The following is an 18,895-nucleotide window of genomic DNA, read 5'->3' as shown; positions in this document are numbered from 1 at the left end:
TATTATTACATTAATGACCGAACGTTTAATGCACCAATTGTGAAATGTAGTCGTCATGTGTTCTCACATAGATGCTGCTTTTCTAAAAACAATATATTTACAAGCACCATTACTCAATTGTGGACATTTCCTAAGGTGTGGATTTATAGTCCGGAGGTTTAAGGTTCTCCTTTACAGCTTTGATTACTTGGTATTTACATTGGGATGCTGTTCTTCCTATTCTTAATTTGGAACTTTGAATGCCAACTGATGGATACACTTAAGCTTGGATTTTCCATGTATGGCTCATTTAGAACCTCAAGCGCGCGGGTTTCCTCATGGCTTTGAGTAAGCCACTTTCTGAATGGGGTATCTTGTTGCTGTCGTCTGGGAGACACATACACTGCACTTTTGTGCATTTTGTGTCTCCGTTATTTCCATATGTATATACTATGGCATATACTTTTTGACATTAGATAACATATATATAATATTTCCCATATGTACCCCTTCTCTTTTTTTTGTTTTTTGTTTGTTGAATCCTGTTTATATGAGTATTTCTTACTTGGGCCTTCAAGGTTGCTATCTTTCATAATATACATGGCGTGCTCGTTTATCCACAGACATTAATAAAGGACTTATCAAAGTCCCCAATAATCTGAGGACTACATCTTCCTTTCATCACTCCAGCTCAATAGTAGGTATTGATATTCCTCCCTTTGCCATTATTCTTGGGTTATATAGCCAACTTTAACATCTATAACATTGGTGATTTTGTACCATTCATTTGTCATATTATTTCTCTTCTATGCTTGTTGGTTTCTATACTGGTCTATTTTTTGAGACATTGTCTCATCCGATTTTTTTGTATTTGGATCCATTTTTGTAAATCTCTTAATAACTATTAGATCTTAACAATCGAACTTGGGGATTCATTCTCATCAATATTTTATACATTTTGGTTTACAGACCTTGGCACCCCTGTCTTTCTGGGACTGTATTTCATGTGCATTAGATACGTGAAAGATGCAACATATTTATCTACATGTATCTGCTTTTGGAGAAGCACCAGGCTACTTATTAATTAGTGAAGCAGGTATAAATCAATGGATCACATTAGTTAGGGGCTTGTTTATTGTTCCACGCACTTTGCTTTCAGAGTGATGTGACTTAGTCATGAGATGGATTAACTCATGTTTTATATTATGTTACTTTTTTGCCTAGAGATTGTTGGGTCTTGTTCGGCACATTTGAATATTTATAGACTTGTGCTTACTTCTTTTAGTTCCAGTCCTTTTGGATCTTTTTGGACATAGGTAATTAGATACATTCTTCTTTCTTATTATTATTCAAGACCATATTGGCACCATTCACTCTTTAGCATTAGTACACTCACTTGGTTGATGGACCTTTTTGGCTTATGGATATCATCTCAGTTTGCTAAGGATTTGTATCTCTGTCTTCGAGTATTAATCATCATTGCTTTCTTTTCAACTTAATTGCTTAGCAACAGTTTAATACTCGGTCTAGGTGGTGGTTTGTATGCCTTGCACACAGGGTTTTTTGTTCTTTCTACTTTTCATTTTTTAGTGTTAGGTTCACGGGTTATAAGGAGGTTGTGTGGTGTAGATAGCGATACACTAAATGTGCGACAGAATGGTTGTAACATTACACACCAATTTTTCATCGTTTTAAATAAACAATCTTTTTTAATTAATGTTTACCTTCTTTCATTTGTTTTATCAGCCTTGAAAAAGTCCCAATGTAGGTACGAAATGTGGCTGATATCATCTATGAAGCATCAGTTTCAACATATCTGTAGCTTTTGTCAAAAAATTGTAGCTACAGCTGTGCTATTGTTTGCATTTTCTTATAATCCCATTAATAAGTAAAAATGATTTTCTTTATCTCAGTATTGGGAAGTTTCTTATGAATTCTTTGGGTGTCCAATTTAATTGACATCATATATGTTTCTAAACGCTTGTGTTGTATAAACCGTCACAAGACCTGTGACTTTTGTGCTGTGCTAAATTTTATTTAATTGAGATTAGACCTGTGTGCTTAATTAGTCTGATGAATGCATTTCACTTCTATTATCTGTGCCTTTATAACCCTCATTGAAACTCAACTTTTTTTCCCTTTGACTTGATAGGACCAATTGCATCATGCCTCTACGGTCAACAGTAGTGATCTGGAGAAAGCCTACCTATCTGATGGGTCCTCAACAGTGCAGTTCAAAGCTGGGAATCAGGAGTATGAGCTCAGTATTAAAGGTACAGGGAAGTCCTTTAACTACTCATCTCTGTTATGTGTAGTGAGGATATCTCTTTCCAGATCTTTATTGTAAACATTTAACAATGACTTGTGTCAAATCGGGTAATCTTGGACGGGATTAAAATTGTTTCATCTTCTAACTTGATGATATGGTTTCTTGGTTACTGTGTTTTGCATGATCTTCCCATTTATCATATAGTCCATCAGTGCCATTTTTTCCTCTGGAAGTACTTACTGAATCGTCTTGTCAAATGTTCTGTTTAGTACTGTCTGCTTTTGAATTGAGTTTGTTGACGATAACACTCCAAGTGCTTTGTTTTATTTATATTACAGACCTTCTTACATATGTCATTACACTCTAGCTTTCATTAGCATTTAGGAGCACTATTTACTTCATCTCTTACTGAAGCAGGCACAACAGAGCGCATAGCAATGGAGCTCCTTCGTGTTTGTATTTCCAGCGTGCCATGCACGCTTTCACTTTAACAATGGCTGCCCCCTCACAGCACCTTCGGACGCCAGCTTCGGCAATGGCAGCTGCTTCTTGTTGTATTTCCAGCTCGCCATGGGTGCTTTCACTGTAATAATGGCAGCCCACATATGGTACTCATGTTCTCCATGGCGCCCGCTTCTTGTATATCCAGTGCACCATGCAGGCTTTCACTTTAATAATGGCTGCTCCTATATAGCACTCGTGGACGTCGGCTTCGGCAATGGTGGACACTTCTTGTTGTATTTCCAGTGCGCCGTGCGCACTTTCCTTTTTATAATGGCTGCCCCCCATATAGCACTAGTAGGATGCCGGCTTCGGCAATGGCGGCTGCTTCTTGTTTCTCTAATGGAACAGCGGGTGATGTTGCTGATTAGGCTAGAGGTGCATTGTCAGAACTCTGAGTTGTTCTACTCCTGGAATAGCAGCGGCTGCTGCAGGCCAGACTTGAAGAGCACAAGCAGAGCAGCACTCGTGGCGCGTGCCTTCTTGCTGCTTGATGAACACAACTTTAAATTCATGTTGCAATCTCTAACCTTCACGCGTACTCCGTACCTTGTGGTTTCTGCTGGCCGCACCCATCCTCCCACACAATGTATATATGGGTACCATGCTGAGCACACACTCGTCTTAGAGGTGGGCAGAGCACGATGGTCGCGTACTGAAGGCTTCTGCTGGCACTGGTGTCTCTGGCTTCAGGTATGGACCATGTTCATCACCGAGCTACCCTTAGCCCACTCTCGACAGCCCCAGTCTACGTACCTGGAGTAACTGCTGGCACAATCCCCTGGCCTCTTCACACCTTTGGACTAGCCCAAGACCAGCATCCCTAAGCACCATAGCTCAGTCTAGGGAGAGAGGTTCGCAGGCCAGTGCTCTCTGGTACCACTACACGACATCCTTGTGGTGTTTCCACCCCAATGACACCCCCACTGACCTGACACCACTGGTGATTTCAGTAAACAAGCTCCGTGTTCTAAGCACAACTTTGCATTTGGACAAACTCTAAGAAGTATGTTGATGCATAAGGGATGTGCTTTGGACCAGTGCAGGGAGTTTTGGGAATTCCGGGCAAACACCATTTTTAGATTAGAGCGGCCCGGGCCCCAATAAACAGGCAATTTGTCTGTTTATAATTTGGCACCACCTGTTTGTGCCACCTTTATCCCTCCTTATGGAAGTACCGGCCGTTATTCCACTTGGTTAAGCACACCTCTTTACAGTAGTGCGTCTTAACAGTCTGGCATGGGGCAACAGCAAGTCATTGACCACATTGCACATGAATGCATAGCTAGGAGATCAGCATTCAAGTGGGGATACAGTTGCACTGTAGTCAGGGCCGCTGAAATTCTGTGGCTGTTACATTCTCCACATAATTATGGGTTTTGTCGCATTTGCCACATAATCCATCATCTGCTTCATAATCTGCAGGATTTAACAAAAAATGGTTTCCAGCAAAAACTGATCGAAAGTTGCTAAAATCACAGCAACATATATTGCTGCGCAGTGTCGGGCCTTTCGCACAGTTTGGCTGGTTATCTTTCTTCTGCGTTTTGCTCCATTTTGGGTGTCAGACTGCGGCTGATGAAGTACCCCTAGATCTATCGGCTGCATGTGACACCGTGAATCACAGTGTTAGTGTAGCGGCTGAGGGATATTGGGGTCGATGCTACTGCCCTGGCCCTCCACTCCTTTTTAGAGGCGAGGGAGCAGAGGTTGCACTGGGATGGTCTACAATCGGAGAGTTTCCATCTTCCCTGTGGGGTTCCACAGGGATCGGCCCTCTCCCCGACAATGTTTAACATCTACGTCAGCTTGTTATTTCCATCAATAACCAGCCTGAGGCCACAGCTGCCAGGTTTCATGCTTGTCTTACTGAGATCATGACATGGCTGGACCACAGCTTCCTGAAAATCAACACTGATAAAACGGAGGTGATTGAATTTGGCCCTGGCCAGCCCTTGTGGACCGACTCCTGGTTGTCGGTGGAGGCTGGAGAATGCCTGTGACCCGTGCCCAAGGTCAGGAACCTCGGGGTTATTTTTGATGCCCAATTAAATTTTTCTGCCCAGGTAAACAGTCTTACTTCATCCTGTTTCTCTTTACTGAAAACTTTGAGAAAAATCTTTCCGTTCATTCCACAAGAACTGCAAAAGACGGTGGTGATGGCGGCACTCTTCCTGTCTAAACTGGACTATTGCAATGCCCTTTTTTGGGCATTGACAAGTTCCAGATGAGAAAACTCTAGTCTCTACAGAATGCTGCAGCAAGACTACTCCTAAACATTCCTAAAGGACAATCAACCTCGGCAGGAGTCAAGGCACTACACTGGCTTCCTATCCAACAGCGGGTGGAATTCAAGGCCTTATGCCTGGTGCACAAAGCACTTCATGGTGGAGGTGCGGAGACTACCAAAGAATGTTTCCACCTTATATGCCCCCACGTGCCCTCAGATCTGCTAGTTTGGGTCTTATTACAACTACTAAGATCAGACGGGCAAGATGGGGTGGTAGAACTATATCGCACTGTGCGGCAAAGCTTTGGAACAAAATGCCTATGGCCATGAAATTCCAACCTAATCGGAAGCTCTTTAGGAAGGACTTGAAAACATGGTTGTTCACTACCATATAGTCCTTCCGTAATATAGGTCATACTTCCTTCTTCATACACTAGCGCCAAGACGCCATGGAAATCGAGCACTCTATAAACATCTGTCCTATCCTAAAACCATTGGCTAAATATTCATAACGTGTAAAAATGACAAAATATTTTGGTTAAACAATCACAAAATGTGCTGTATTACACTGCATAATTTGCTTTTCTTGCCACATAATTTAGAAACCACTAATTTGATCCTCCCCTGCCATGTAGTTCCAGGGGCCCTGATTGTAGTATGATTGTAAGATGTCTGTGCTCAAACAGTTGTTTGGGAGCTGCCTCTGCTTCTTGTCTCAAACTGTACATGCATGTTACTGCATGTGTCTGTGTCAGTTACTGCACAAGGTGATCTCTTAATGGGATTGTGTCTATTACTGCATGTATTTATGTCAACTTCTGTTTGTGCACTCTTTAGCTGCTGATTTTTCAATTCACAAACTTGGCTGTCTGTCAATGGTCTGATGTGAATTAAAAAGCGCACAGGTACTCTAACATTGGTTCAGACATTCTAGGATTTTCAGTACCCTTTTATTAGAGGTTTTCAGTTCATTGCTAAGCACCTACGTGGATAATGTGTGCATTTCATAGCATCTAGTCAGTAAAAATGGTCAAACATGTCTGTGCTTTAAACGCCCCCTCAACACACACTCCCCCTCACTGTCTGGCCCATATTATTCAGTTACTGAGTACACAACTACCCTCTCTAGCGCTCTTTGTTTCACACACACTTCCCTCTGCTTCTCCCCTCCACTGTGAACCCTCTTCCTCTCTGAATCTGCCTCTCGTTTCATCCCTCAGTGCTTTCTCCACTTCATTTTTATCCCTATATCCTTCTGCTTTTTTCTTCCTCTCACACACTACCACCCACACTGTTTAATTCCCCAGCTCTCCAAATCCCATTCAGGTTTGCAATTCTTTCTACAGCACGTTTTTCTTAATCTGTCTTTGTTGTAGGGGTGGGCGGAATTTGCGTAGTCGCGCTACGCAAAGCTCAGCGAAACAGTAAAAAATCTCCGCGAGCACGCAGAAATTCCGCGAACACGCGGAATTGCTTGTTCGCTATGCTTTTTTCCTGTTCGTGAATGCTGTTTGCGTGCTCGGGGGGAAATATCTTGCGAACACGCATTTTGAGAACACGAACAATCAAAAAATTCCACGAAGCCGCGGAACGCAGAATTTTGGCCATTTCCGCATTCTCCGCGTAACGCAAAATTACCCAAATTCCACGAGCGGAACAGAATGTTCGAGGCATATGAGCTGCAGATTATACACTGTGCATAGATCGCCATCTGGTGTCGGGCCCGGATGTTTGCAGTTTGTTTTTCTTCTTGGACAATGTTTGGAAGTCACGAGTTCGGTGACTCCTCCTTCGGTCCGTACTGCGCATGGGCTTCGGCTCCATCCTCAGATTGTTTTTTTCCACCATTGGGCTCGGATGTAATACTTCGTGCTCCGGCTTCGAACCTTTCCAGTTCGACCTTCGACGAAAAATCCTCGTCCATCGAGATTCTTCAGACAAAATCATCTTCTTTATCTCTCTCTTCGGCACTTCTTTGATTCCAGGCATCGGCGGCGGCCTTCGGGCCTATCTCGACTCCGGTCTCGGCCGATGGAAAGGACTCCCTTTAAGAAGTGCCCTAAATGTGGGTCTAAATTTCCCCACACCGATTTACATCAGGTGTGCAACCTCTGCCTCTCTCCCGAACACGAGGCCAGAGACTGCCCCGCCTGCAAGTCTTTTCGATCGAAAAAGACTATTCGGGATCGAAGAGCTAGACGCACCATGGCGCACTCATCGACCTCGGCTCCACCTGACATCTTCGGAGAAGACATCGGAGCTTCGGGACAGCAGCACACCGAACAGGAAGATGACCTCGTCAGCGCTTCCGAGGCCGACGACTCCGACGTGGAGGAGATCACACTGGCGCAGAGGGTCGCGAGTACTCTACCCCCTCCCACTCCCGCGCCCACACCGAAAGAGACTCCGGTTACACCTTCGCCTCCGGGCCTAGGCAAAACCAAACATACCGCTTCCATCACCCCACCTTCGGGCCCGGTGAAGAGGCATCATAAGTCTCCCGGCGGCTCGGGCTCGAGCCAGCCTACTAGCGGTGCCGAAAAACACCCTTCGGCACCGAAGAAAACCACACCAAGCTCCGTTCCGAAGCCATCGGTGTCGGAACCTGGCCTCTCGGTGCCGACCAAACATAAATCCCTCGGCACCGAAACTCCCGTGCCGAAACCTGCCTCGGCACCGAACAAAAAATCGGAGGCCCCGAAAAAGCATGGCACAGATAAACCAAAGAAGCCGTCGGCCCCGAAAACATCGGCGCCGACAGATCAATCGGTGCCGGAGGAACTATTCACGCCAGATCCTCGACAAAAGACTTTAACAAAGGATCCAAAGACTGGACATTTGACTTTGTCTTCAAAGAAAAGACATTTAGACAAGCCAGCTCCTCCTCCACCGCCAAAACGGAAGGACTCTGCCACATTCCCTTTCAGAGTACCCTCCCCACCGCCTCCACCTTCTCCCCCATCTCCGCCTCCGCCTTCTCCACCCTTGCCTCATCGCTCTCCAACCCCGTCTCCAGACCCTGATGTCCAAGGGGATCCATACTATGATCCAACAGATGCCCCACAGGACCCCACCCCTCCGGGAACACCAGACCCATGGGAGGATTATCATAATCCAGACGTCCCAGATGTGCCTCAGGATGATCTTTATCCATCCAGGCCATCTCCACCAGAGGACTCCCTGGGGTTCCACCACTTGTTACAACGGGCGGCACATTATCATGGGGTGGAGTTTCACAGTGATCCAGTTGAGGAAGACTTCCTACTAGACACTTTTGACATCGCAGATAAATCTACTGCCATACTTCCCATGCTTAAAGGGGTGACCAAACATGCGGCAGAGGTTTTCAAAGACCCAGTCAGGGCTAGGGTCTTAAACCCCAGAATAGAGAAGAAATATAAGGCAGCCCCCACAGATCCTGCCTATATTAAAGGACCTGCGCCCTTAGACTCATTAGTGGTATCCACAGCTAGGAAGCGGTCCAATTCTCAGTCATCGGGTGAGGCTCCACCACCCGATAAGGAGTCCAAGCTCCTAGATGCGTCAGGCAAACGCACTGCATCGCAAGCTGCCAATATGTGGCGTATCGCCAACACGCAAGTGCTGTTGGCACGGTACGACAGAGCGCACTATGATGAGCTGGAGACTATCATACAACATCTCCCAGAAAAATATAAAAATAGGGCTCATGAACTAATACAGGATGGAAAGATCATTACCAACACCTCTATTAAATGTGCACTTGACGCAGCAGACACAGCTTCCAGGGCTATAAACACCAGTGTTCTGCTTCGCCGCCACACCTGGCTCAGAATATCAGGCTTTAAGCCGGAGGTCCAAGCATCTATACTGAACCACCCTTTTGACCAACAACACTTATTTGGCCCAAAAGTAGACGAAGCCCTGGAAAAAATGAAAAAAGATACAGATACGGCGAAGTCTATGGGTGCATTACAGCCCCACACTCCTAGACGCTCTTTTCGCCGCTCCTCCTTTCGAGGCACTGGCAGGGGTTACTCTGCCGATAACGCCTCTACGTCCTACAAGTCCCCTCCTCAGACTACCTTCACAAAGGGCTATCAAAGAGGTGGATATAGAGGAAACAATAATAAAGGCAGGGGCAAAACCAACACCGCCCGCTCTGCCACACCGCCCACACAATGACTTTCCCCCGCTCCCCCCAGACCATTCCACTCCAGTCTTTGGCAGACTACAAGACTTCTTTCAAACCTGGGAGACCATAACATCAGACAAATGGGTGACCCAAATTATTCGGTCAGGGTACTGTCTCGAACTAACATCCACCCCCTCAAATATTCCACCCAGGCACCGTACAATGTCACAAGAACATACCACACTGCTGAAACAAGAGGTAATCTCCCTCCTGCAAAAACAGGCTATAGAGCAGGTCTCCATCAATCAACAAAATTTAGGGGTCTACTCTGTACTTTCTGATACCAAAAAGAGACGAGACTCTACGGCCCATTCTAGACCTCCGACCTCTAAATGCATACATACATTCAGACCATTTTCACATGGTAACTCTCCAACAAGTTCTCGCACTCCTCTGCCAGAACGACTTTCTCACTACACTGGACTTGAAAGACGCATACTTTCATATTCCAATACACCCCTCTCACAGAAAGTACCTCAGATTTGTAGTGGACGGCCAACATTATCAGTTCAAGGTTCTCCCCTTCGGGGTCACAACCGCACCAAGAGTGTTTACTAAATGCCTAGCAGTAGTGGCGGCACACCTCAGAAGACAACACATTCACGTCTTCCCTTACTTGGACGACTGGCTAATAAAAGCCACGTCCTACAACCAATGTGTGCAACATACAAACACTACCATCCAACTACTCCACCAGCTAGGTTTCACAGTGAACCACTAAAAGTCCCAGCTGATACCGTCCCACACAAAGCAATACCTCGGTGCCACTATAGACACCTCAAAAGCTATAGCCTATCCCAATTCAGCCAGAATCGCAAGCATACAAGCCTTGCGTCAAAGATTCATTCCTCAGCACTCTCTCACAGCAAGAGTGTTTATGAAGCTAATAGGGATGATGGCATCTTGCATCTTCATAGTGCCTCATGCAAGACTTCACATGCGTCCACTCCAAGAGTGCCTAGCACGCCAGTGGAACCAGGCCCAGGGGCAACTGACGGATCCGGTGTTGGTGGACGGTCGCACCCATCGCTCTCTGCAGTGGTGGAACACCACAAATCTTTCCAAAGGGCGACCGTTCCTGGACCCGGTTCCTCAGGTGATTCTAACAACGGACGCACCGCTCTCCGGTTGGGGAGCGCATCTATTACACCTCACAGTGCAATGTATATGGACGCCACAACAAAAGTTACTCCACATAAACCATCTGGAGTTATTGGCGATCTTTCTAGCCCTGAAATCATTTCAGAAACAAATCTCAGCCAAAGTAGTCCTCATTCGCACAGACAATATGACTGCAATGTACTACATTCAAAAACAGGGGGGGACACACTCTCCATAGCTCTCTCGGTTAGCACAGAGCATATGGAGATGGGCAATCCCGCAAAAAGTCTTTCTTCTGGCGCAACACGTCCCAGGGATACAAAACACCATGGCAGATCTGCTCAGCAGACAAACGCAGCAAATGCACGAATGGGATCTGCATCCACAAGTTCTTTACCCATTCTTTCACAAGTGGGGACATCCTCAGATAGACCTCTTCGCCACCCACGAAAACAAAAAATGTCCAAGCTTCGCCGCCAGATACCCACACCCATTGTCCAAAGGCAATGCGATATGGATAAACTGGTCAGGCAAATTTGCATACGCCTTTCCACCTCTCCCGCTAATTCCATTAGTGGTAAGGAAGCTACAACAGCACTCCCTCACACTCATTCTGGTAGCTCCAACATGGGCCAGGCAGCCGTGGTACACCACACTACTACAGCTCTCAGTGGTACCACACCAAAAACTACACCTGTCCCCATGCCTCCTAACCCAGAACCATGGAGAAATCAGGCACCCGGACCCAGCTCAGCTCAACCTTGCGATCTGGCTCCTGAAATCTTAGAATTTGGATACCTTAACCTTCCCCCTGATTGCATGAACATTATCAGGGAAGCCAGACGTCCTACCACTCGAGCATGCTATGCCACAAAGTGGAAAAGATTTGTTGTTTACTGCCGTAACAATACAATCAACCCTTTAGATGTATCCATACAGAACATCATATGCTACCTGCTCCATCTACAAAGGTGTAACCTGGCATACTCATCCATCCGTTTACACCTAGCAGCAATTGCTGCTTACCTGCAAAACAGACAGCATTTATCACTTTTCAGAGTGCCTGTTATTAAAGCTTTCATGGAAGGCCTTAAAAGAGTAATTCCGCCCAGGGCACCACCCTCACCTGTGTGGAATCTAAACGTAGTTCTTACAAGGCTGATGGGACCGCCTTTCGAACCAATGCATAAATGTGAGCTACAGTTCCTTACTTGGAAAACAGCTTTTCTCGTAGCTATCACTTCCTTTAGAAGGGTTAGTGAAATACAAGCGTTCACTATACAAGAACCCTTTCTACAGATACATCACAGTAAGGTGATACTTCGCACAAATCCAAAATTTCTGCCCAATGTCATTTCCCCCTTCCATCTCAATCAATCGGTGGAATTACCGTTTTTTTTCTCGCAACCTCAATCTGTTGCGGAAAGGTTTCTACATACACTTGATGTTAAAAGGGCTTTACTTTACTACATACAAAGAACGCAATCTTTCAGAAAGACTAAACAGTAGTTTGTCTCGTTCTCTCCACCACATAAAGGCAACCCCATCTCAAAATCAGGGATAGCTAGGTGGATTGTAAAGTGAATACAAATTTGCTATCACAAAGCAAAAAGAACATTATCTGTTCCACCTAAAGCCCACTCTACAAGAAAGATAGGGGCTTCTATGGCTTTTCTAGGGAACATACCCTTAGATGACATCTGCAAAGCAGCCACATGGTCAACACCGCACACCTTCACAAAACATTACTGTGTAGACGTGCACTCCAAACAACAAGCTAGTGTGGGCCAGGCTGTACTAAAGACACTGTTTCAAACCACTGCAACGGATACCGGTGGTCGCCGCTAGGGTTGGGTACTGCTATATAATCAATGCACAGTGTATAATCTGCAGCTCATATGCCTCGAATGGAATATGCTACTTACCAGTATGCATCTGTTCTTGGCATGTAGAGCTGCAGATCTATACACGCCCACCCGCCTCCCCGGCTACCTGTATCCGTTCCAGTCTATCTTATTTAGATACAACACACATGGGTTTCTTTACTATTATCACTACGCTCCATCTTTTCCCTGCTGGCGAAAAACAATCTGAGGATGGAGCCGAAGCCCATGCGCAGTACGGACCGAAGGAGGAGTCACCGAACTCGTGACTTCCAAACATTATCCAAGAAGAAAAACAAACTGCAAACATCCGGGCCCAACACCAGATGGCGATCTATGCACAGTGTATAGATCTGCAGCTCTACATGCCAAGAACAGATGCATACTGGTAAGTAGCATATTCCTTACCGCCCAGGCCTACTTCTTTGTCACTTTACTCACATTCACACATATTCTCACTTTTTTCCTCTTTCTTCTTCTCTACATGCCCTCTTCTGTAGTCTATTATCTTTCTTCTCTGCTACTCTTTCTTACTCTGGTGCCCTTTATTTTCTCTTTCCACTGTGTAACTCGTTTTCTCTCCCCAGCTCTCATTTCCTGTTTGTTCTCTTCCTCATCTTCATTTGCTATATATTTTTCCGTTTCTACCCTCCCTACTGTCCCTTCTCTTTTACTCTCTCTCTCACTCCCATCTCTTTCTCTCGATCCCTCTCCTCTTTCATTTCCTTACCTTTGTGGAATCCTTTCCTTCCTAGTTTTGCCCTTTTCTCCACTACACTCTGCCTGTAACTCCGTCTCTCTTCTTTTTATGTCTAGCTAAGGAGAGCTTCAGCCCTGGCAGGCCACAATGAATGATCGGGGTCTGAAAGGTTGTTAACATCATCTTATTCTGTTTCTTGGGCACACCTACTGACCGCAATCAAAGGTTTTTTTGGAGTGAAACCCATGTTCTTCTCCTAAGAAGTCCTATCTTTGGAATGCTGGGTGTGTTTGTTACGCCAATAGTAGCCAAAACAGTGGCTATCGTGTACTCATATTTTTTTCTTCTCCATCTTCCTTTCTATCTATTCTGTACAACTCTCCCCCCTATCTATTCACCATAACACATAATTCCACTGCACAAATGTACTGCACAGCACACAATTTCACCCCATATAATTCCACAACGAACAATTTCAATACAACCCGCATAATTCCACTGCACACCACATACATCCACTCCAAACCAAAACGCATGGGTAAACACATGGTCATTTACAACTCCCAATAGCTCCAATTCTCACAAATGTGAGACCTATTGCATTGCAAATGCTTATTTTTATACATCATAGAAAGAGCCAGCTTCCTAAACACACCCACATGATTCGTTTTTGATACAGATGCATTGGGATAACCATTCCTCTATTTGACTGTTCTTCGTTCCACATTCTTCACACGTACCTCCGAAGTCGCAGACAAACCATGCTGTGGGATTCTGCACTCGTTTTATGGACCGCATGCTCTTCTTCGTCCCTCAACAGAAGATAATGCATACTGGAAGGGAGTAATGGAACAGGCACCGTTCCAACATTCACCCCATTACAATTTGAAGTATCTGTGGTCGGACCATCGTGACGTCTGCAACTTATATTTCCTTCGACCATGGCGATACCTTTTGGAAGTCCGTTTTCACCATCCGGTTAAAGAATACCCTAATGTATCAAAGTGAAATGTACTGGGCTCATGGGAAGATGCAGCAGCAGTTTTCCGCTGAGACTTGATATATCTTTGTGGAGAAAGATCCCTTAGGCGCCGAGGAGGGAGAAAAGGCCGGCCCATGAGGAACCCCTCTAGTGCAGGTGACTCCCCCATTCTTAGTTGGGCTCTTTGAGTTAATCAGATCACAAGAAGGAAAGGGAGTAAAGACCACAGGACCTTGCTCGAAGCCATGCCTAGGGCCTTGTGTGCATCATCCAGCCTGAGATCCATGCCTCAAATCTCAAAATGATACCATCCTGAGGTAGAGCACCTCTTCTGCTGGAGTTTGGCATCAAGCCTTGAGGATGGACAATAAGGACCACCACCTCAAGGGCCCTGCCAACTTGGTTCGTCAGTGGGAACCAGGAAACCGCTTTCCACGCACGAAGGGTTATGAGCATCCCAGACTGCATCAAAGGCACCATCAAAGCTGATGCCAAAGATCCAGTCTATGCTGAATATCATGTTGACCTTGAAACTTTGTCAGCACCTGGATCCTAGGAATCAGAGGTGCAGTTCTACAGAGGCTCTAGGTAGAAGCATCTCTTTATTCACCCTGTCACCGGGAAGATTTCAGTGATGTCACCTATGTCAAAGCCACCAGTGACACTTCCAGACATGAGGAGACTTACCTTCAAGAGTGAACCTTCTTTGAAGCCTCTGTGAAAGGAACAGGCAGCTCTTGGATCCAGGACCCACTGATGATCCCCAGGATGATGCCTGGGTGACCCCGATTTGGATCTCTACCCAGTCAGAGCATCCCTACCAAATGAAACTACGACCTACCATCCGGTCATAAATGTTGCTCAGCAGGACGACATTTCCTTGTGGAGATGCTCTAAACATATGAGGTAACGGTGCAATTACTGTACATGCTCAAGGGCATCCAAAAATCTGTCTGCGATAATTTTAAGGAACCAATTATGGTCAGGCTACTCACAATTCGGGTCGGGGGGAGGGGGAGGGAGTACTAACCCTCACCAACCGAACCTATTTATATCAAGAGTCAGGTTCCACCTGACTCCCTGGTGGTTCACTCTGCCTGCAAACGCACATCCGCCCAGGTGGCAGGTGATGCCCTTTTGCATGATAAAGAGGGGAAGAAGATGGATGCGGCGGGCAAGAGACTAGCTATTGCCTGGCCAAGCATTATAGCTAGCCAACTATGTTGGTGTCATCGTCAGATATGACAAGTCCCAGTGGGAGGAGATGCAGGAACTTGTCAAACATTTCCCAGAGGAGTTCAGGAAGCGGTGAGAGGAAACGGACTCTCAATATAAGGCTATCTCCAACTCTAGCATTGGTTGCACCCCGATGCTGCAGACACCACCTTTAGGCTCTGCATCTCCGGGTTTAAACCCAAGGTCCAGCAGCATCTCCCATTCAAGGTAAAGCATCTCTGGGCCACCAGACCTGCTTAAGAAAATTAAGAAGGACACAGATTGCGAAATCCATAACCAGTTGTAGCGTCCTCCCCAGCCTGGGTACTGGCCAATGACTACGCCACACACGGAGCTCAGTATTGCACATCTTTATTAGTCTTCGTGTAATTGTGAATGCAACCTTCTAAACCAGCCTTCATTGCATTCCGCTCTAACACTTACATCCCAGTTCTATGGAGTTCATCAGGAGCCAAAAGGGTTCATCATTTCTAACTCACAAGACACTATACATTGGTGCCCTCCAAACCGGCTCACTGCCCGGCAGGTAAAGGCTAGACCAGGGGTATACATCAGGGGGGCAACAACAGGGTAAGGGCAGAGGTGTTTCTGGCAAAGGAGCTTGCACTGCAAAGCAGTGACATGTCCTTCCTCCTACCTTCCTAACATTACCTGTCAGAGGTTTTCTCTCTTCCTCGGAGGAAATCACATCAGACCAGTGGGTGTTAGCAGTGGTTCGCCATGGCCTCTGCATATAACTTCTCATAACCCCTCCCAACATCCCACCCTGCAGACGCGCTGTTGCAAAGTCTGCTGCGATTAACCCTCTTGGATATTTTACTACCAGTTATTTGGACTTTAAATGTGAGTGAGTTTCAATACATGAGTCTCCCTCACAGTATACCCCTGGTAAATGGATTGATAGTGCTAACCACTAGTGACTGCCTTTTAAAACAAGACCACTGCCGAGCAGCTAGAGTAAGAGATGCTGGTCTTATGATGTGTGAGCCCATGAATGTGGGCTTCATGTGTAAGACTTCCATATTTTGCAGCCTGGTATGTGCACACAGGTAGCTTGTTGAAGAAGGGAATTTTCAAGACTGTGACTGGGCATTCATAGTGTAGGTTTGTACTGCTTACTGAAGGACTGTGGTGTTTACACTGTACTGCAAATTCAAAGGAAAGCAACATATTCACATTTAATAAATTAGCTTTGGTGAAGGGGAGCATGTGGGGGGGGAGGGTTCTCCCTTCAGGCCAACCATCTAGCCATAGGCCGGCTAATAAATAATGTAGGGACACCATCCGCCGGGACCTAAACGAGCATCTGAGGACCAGGCATGTTGCCTGTGTCTGTGTGGGATGGGTCATGCTGGTCTCTCATCTTCCTGTCTGGGCTCCTGGTGGGCTGGGGAAGTGCACCACTCTGCCTAGGGGTGGGAGCAAAATAGAAAGTGCCTCTGCCAGGTGGGAGCAGAGCAGGATATGCGCCAGGTCCTGGGTGCCGCACAAGAGATGTGCTCTTGTGGGAAGCCAGCTGGAAGCGCTGGGCTACCAGCCCCCCTGCCCGTGGTCCCCAGCGACCATCAAGGCTTTGTGTGCCCTGGGTTGCACTAGTGGTATGCTTAATCTCTGATGAGAAGGGATGGGTCCATATAAATCGGGTGGTTCCACCACTACAATTATACTAGACAAAAAATCCCCTCCGTGTAATATATTGAATTATAACTCATCATAAAGATGACCAAAAGATTAGTTGATAATATTGATTTCTTTCAATTCATTAAATTCAATAATTCATTAAGCAACATGTATGCATGTAGAGTAACATGCTACATACATTGACAACATTCAAGAAATAAATCAATGAAAATAGTTGACATAAGTCCAACTTTGTGACTCAAAAAAAATGACCATAAGTTCACAATGTCAGTAAAGTAAATCAGCACAGTATTGTCACAAACGTACCCATTGATATTAGAAAAAGGACAAGTTCCAATATTTTCTAAACAGAATGTAGCAGTACGGGGATAGTCTTCGATGAAACACAAATGAACCGTACATGATTTGTACAGAAATGGCTAATGGGTAGTAAGCAGTAGTGATAGTAGGAAAACAAGATCAAAGAAGTCCTTATTGGCTATTAGTGTCCGTTTCCAAATCGGATTTTATGCTTCTTACCCAAGACAAAGAGTGTTGACTTGTTTTAACCCTTAACAACTACAGGGTCTCATCAGGATTTGGAACCAGTAAATCTTGCATATAGAACGTATACATTTAAATGGAGCTCGAAGACCTGTAATTGATCGGTATTTGAAGGGACAAATACTAAATAACTCTGGCCCTCTCATCTTTATGTAAAGATATAATTGAGTGTGTTACAAGGTTTTTATTCTGGGTGGGATTAGAACACTCAAAAGTAAGACAGAAAAGATAAATGCTATGCTATATGAAGCCACATAAGAGATGATTGGTATCCACAACGCGGGACAGGTGATTTACCACCCCACCCCCCTTAAACTCCAGTCCACCTATTAATATGTGCATATGTTCCTTTTTGTGGCCCCAGACTGGGCAAGGGCACCACCAGTGGCTTTCAAAAAGGGGTTGCATGAAGCGCAGCAGTCCCTCTGAAAAGTAGTTATACATTTTTTTTTTACGTCTCCCCAACTTTCCTAGGGGATTGAAACCCTGAACTCGGGAGAGGGTTGCCCTGTTTTCAAAGCGCTCCTGGATCCTGTATTTTGGTCCAGAGGATCTGGAGGTCTGGAACCCCTGTTGGCTGGTATCTGCTCTGATAGCAGAAAAGTCTAATAAAGTAAAAGATTATAAAACATGTTTTTTTTTTAAATAAAACTAAATTGAACATGTTGATGACAATGCAGGGTGTTACTGTGGTACTACCCCCAAGGACTTCAGTGGTGGGTCATAAAATGTATTGCAGATTGGTACTGTCCCCAATGACTTCTTATGTGTCCATTTTTGAATTATAACATGTGGCTGCTTTTACTAATGTGAGTAACACCATGGCAAAGCCTGTAGGGCTGCCTTATTGGTAATGTCCCCATGTATTGGGATGTTGAATCTATTAAAAGTGGGGGTGTATTGTGAGTATACTGTTCAGGAGCCACCAAGGGGGTAACGTGATATTAAGGTGTCACCAAAGATAGTTCTATCTACCTGCATGTATAAGTTTGTGACATAATAGTGTGTGTGTAATAAAAGTACTTTTCCTTTTCAAAAGAAAAGGCATTGATTGGATAATAATTTGAGTGGTATTGCTGCTTATCAGTGAGCTGGGTTACTAGCCCTCACCAACTTCCCTGAGTAGGTCTTGGACCGTTCTGCTTCACTACCCTGAGCGAGTCAACTGCTACAGTTGGCACTTGACTCCCAGTAAAATGACAATGTTCGAGGCATATGAGCTGCAGATCACACACTGTGCATAGATCGCTATCTGCTGTTGGGCCCGGATGTTTGCACTTTGTTATATTGGAATAAGTCTTTAGAAGTCACGAGATAGGTGACGACTCCTTTGGACAATAGTGCGCATGGGCATCGACTCCATCTTCAGATTGTTTTTTCCGCCATCGGGCTCAGATGTGTTCGTCGTGTTCCAGTTCAGTGTCGCTACCGTTCGACACGCAATCCTTCACCCATTCTTTGGTATTGTTTTGATCGCGTTTCCCATTCGACGCGCATCTCTCAACTTGAATTCTTTGATTCCGGTTGTCGACGCACGCCTTCGGGCCTAGCTGCTCCATTAGGCCTTTGGCTCATGGAAAGGACTCCTTTCAAAAAGTGTCCTCAATGTGTATCCAAGTTTTCACACGCCGATCTTCACGAGGTGTGTAACCTCTG

General features: G+C 45.4%; 1 protein-coding gene across 1 annotated transcript in view; it reads left to right on the top strand.

Moving 5' to 3' along the window:
• The window catches only part of LOC146854269 (protein mono-ADP-ribosyltransferase PARP12-like), a 490,642-nt gene that overhangs the window by 275,997 nt on the left and 195,750 nt on the right, over nucleotides 1-18,895 (top strand). The window contains exon 7 of the mRNA XM_085652052.1: nucleotides 2,132-2,252. Within this exon, the coding sequence (XP_085508178.1) occupies nucleotides 2,132-2,252 (121 nt within the window). The remainder of the gene's footprint in view (nucleotides 1-2,131; nucleotides 2,253-18,895) is intronic.

This window comes from Triturus cristatus, chromosome 4_1, assembly GCF_964204655.1.
Source record: "Triturus cristatus chromosome 4_1, aTriCri1.1, whole genome shotgun sequence".
In the NCBI taxonomy this organism is placed as follows: Eukaryota; Metazoa; Chordata; class Amphibia; order Caudata; family Salamandridae; genus Triturus; species Triturus cristatus.
Note: the sequence above shows the minus strand (reverse complement) of the source record. Positions and strands in the feature narration are given on the sequence as shown.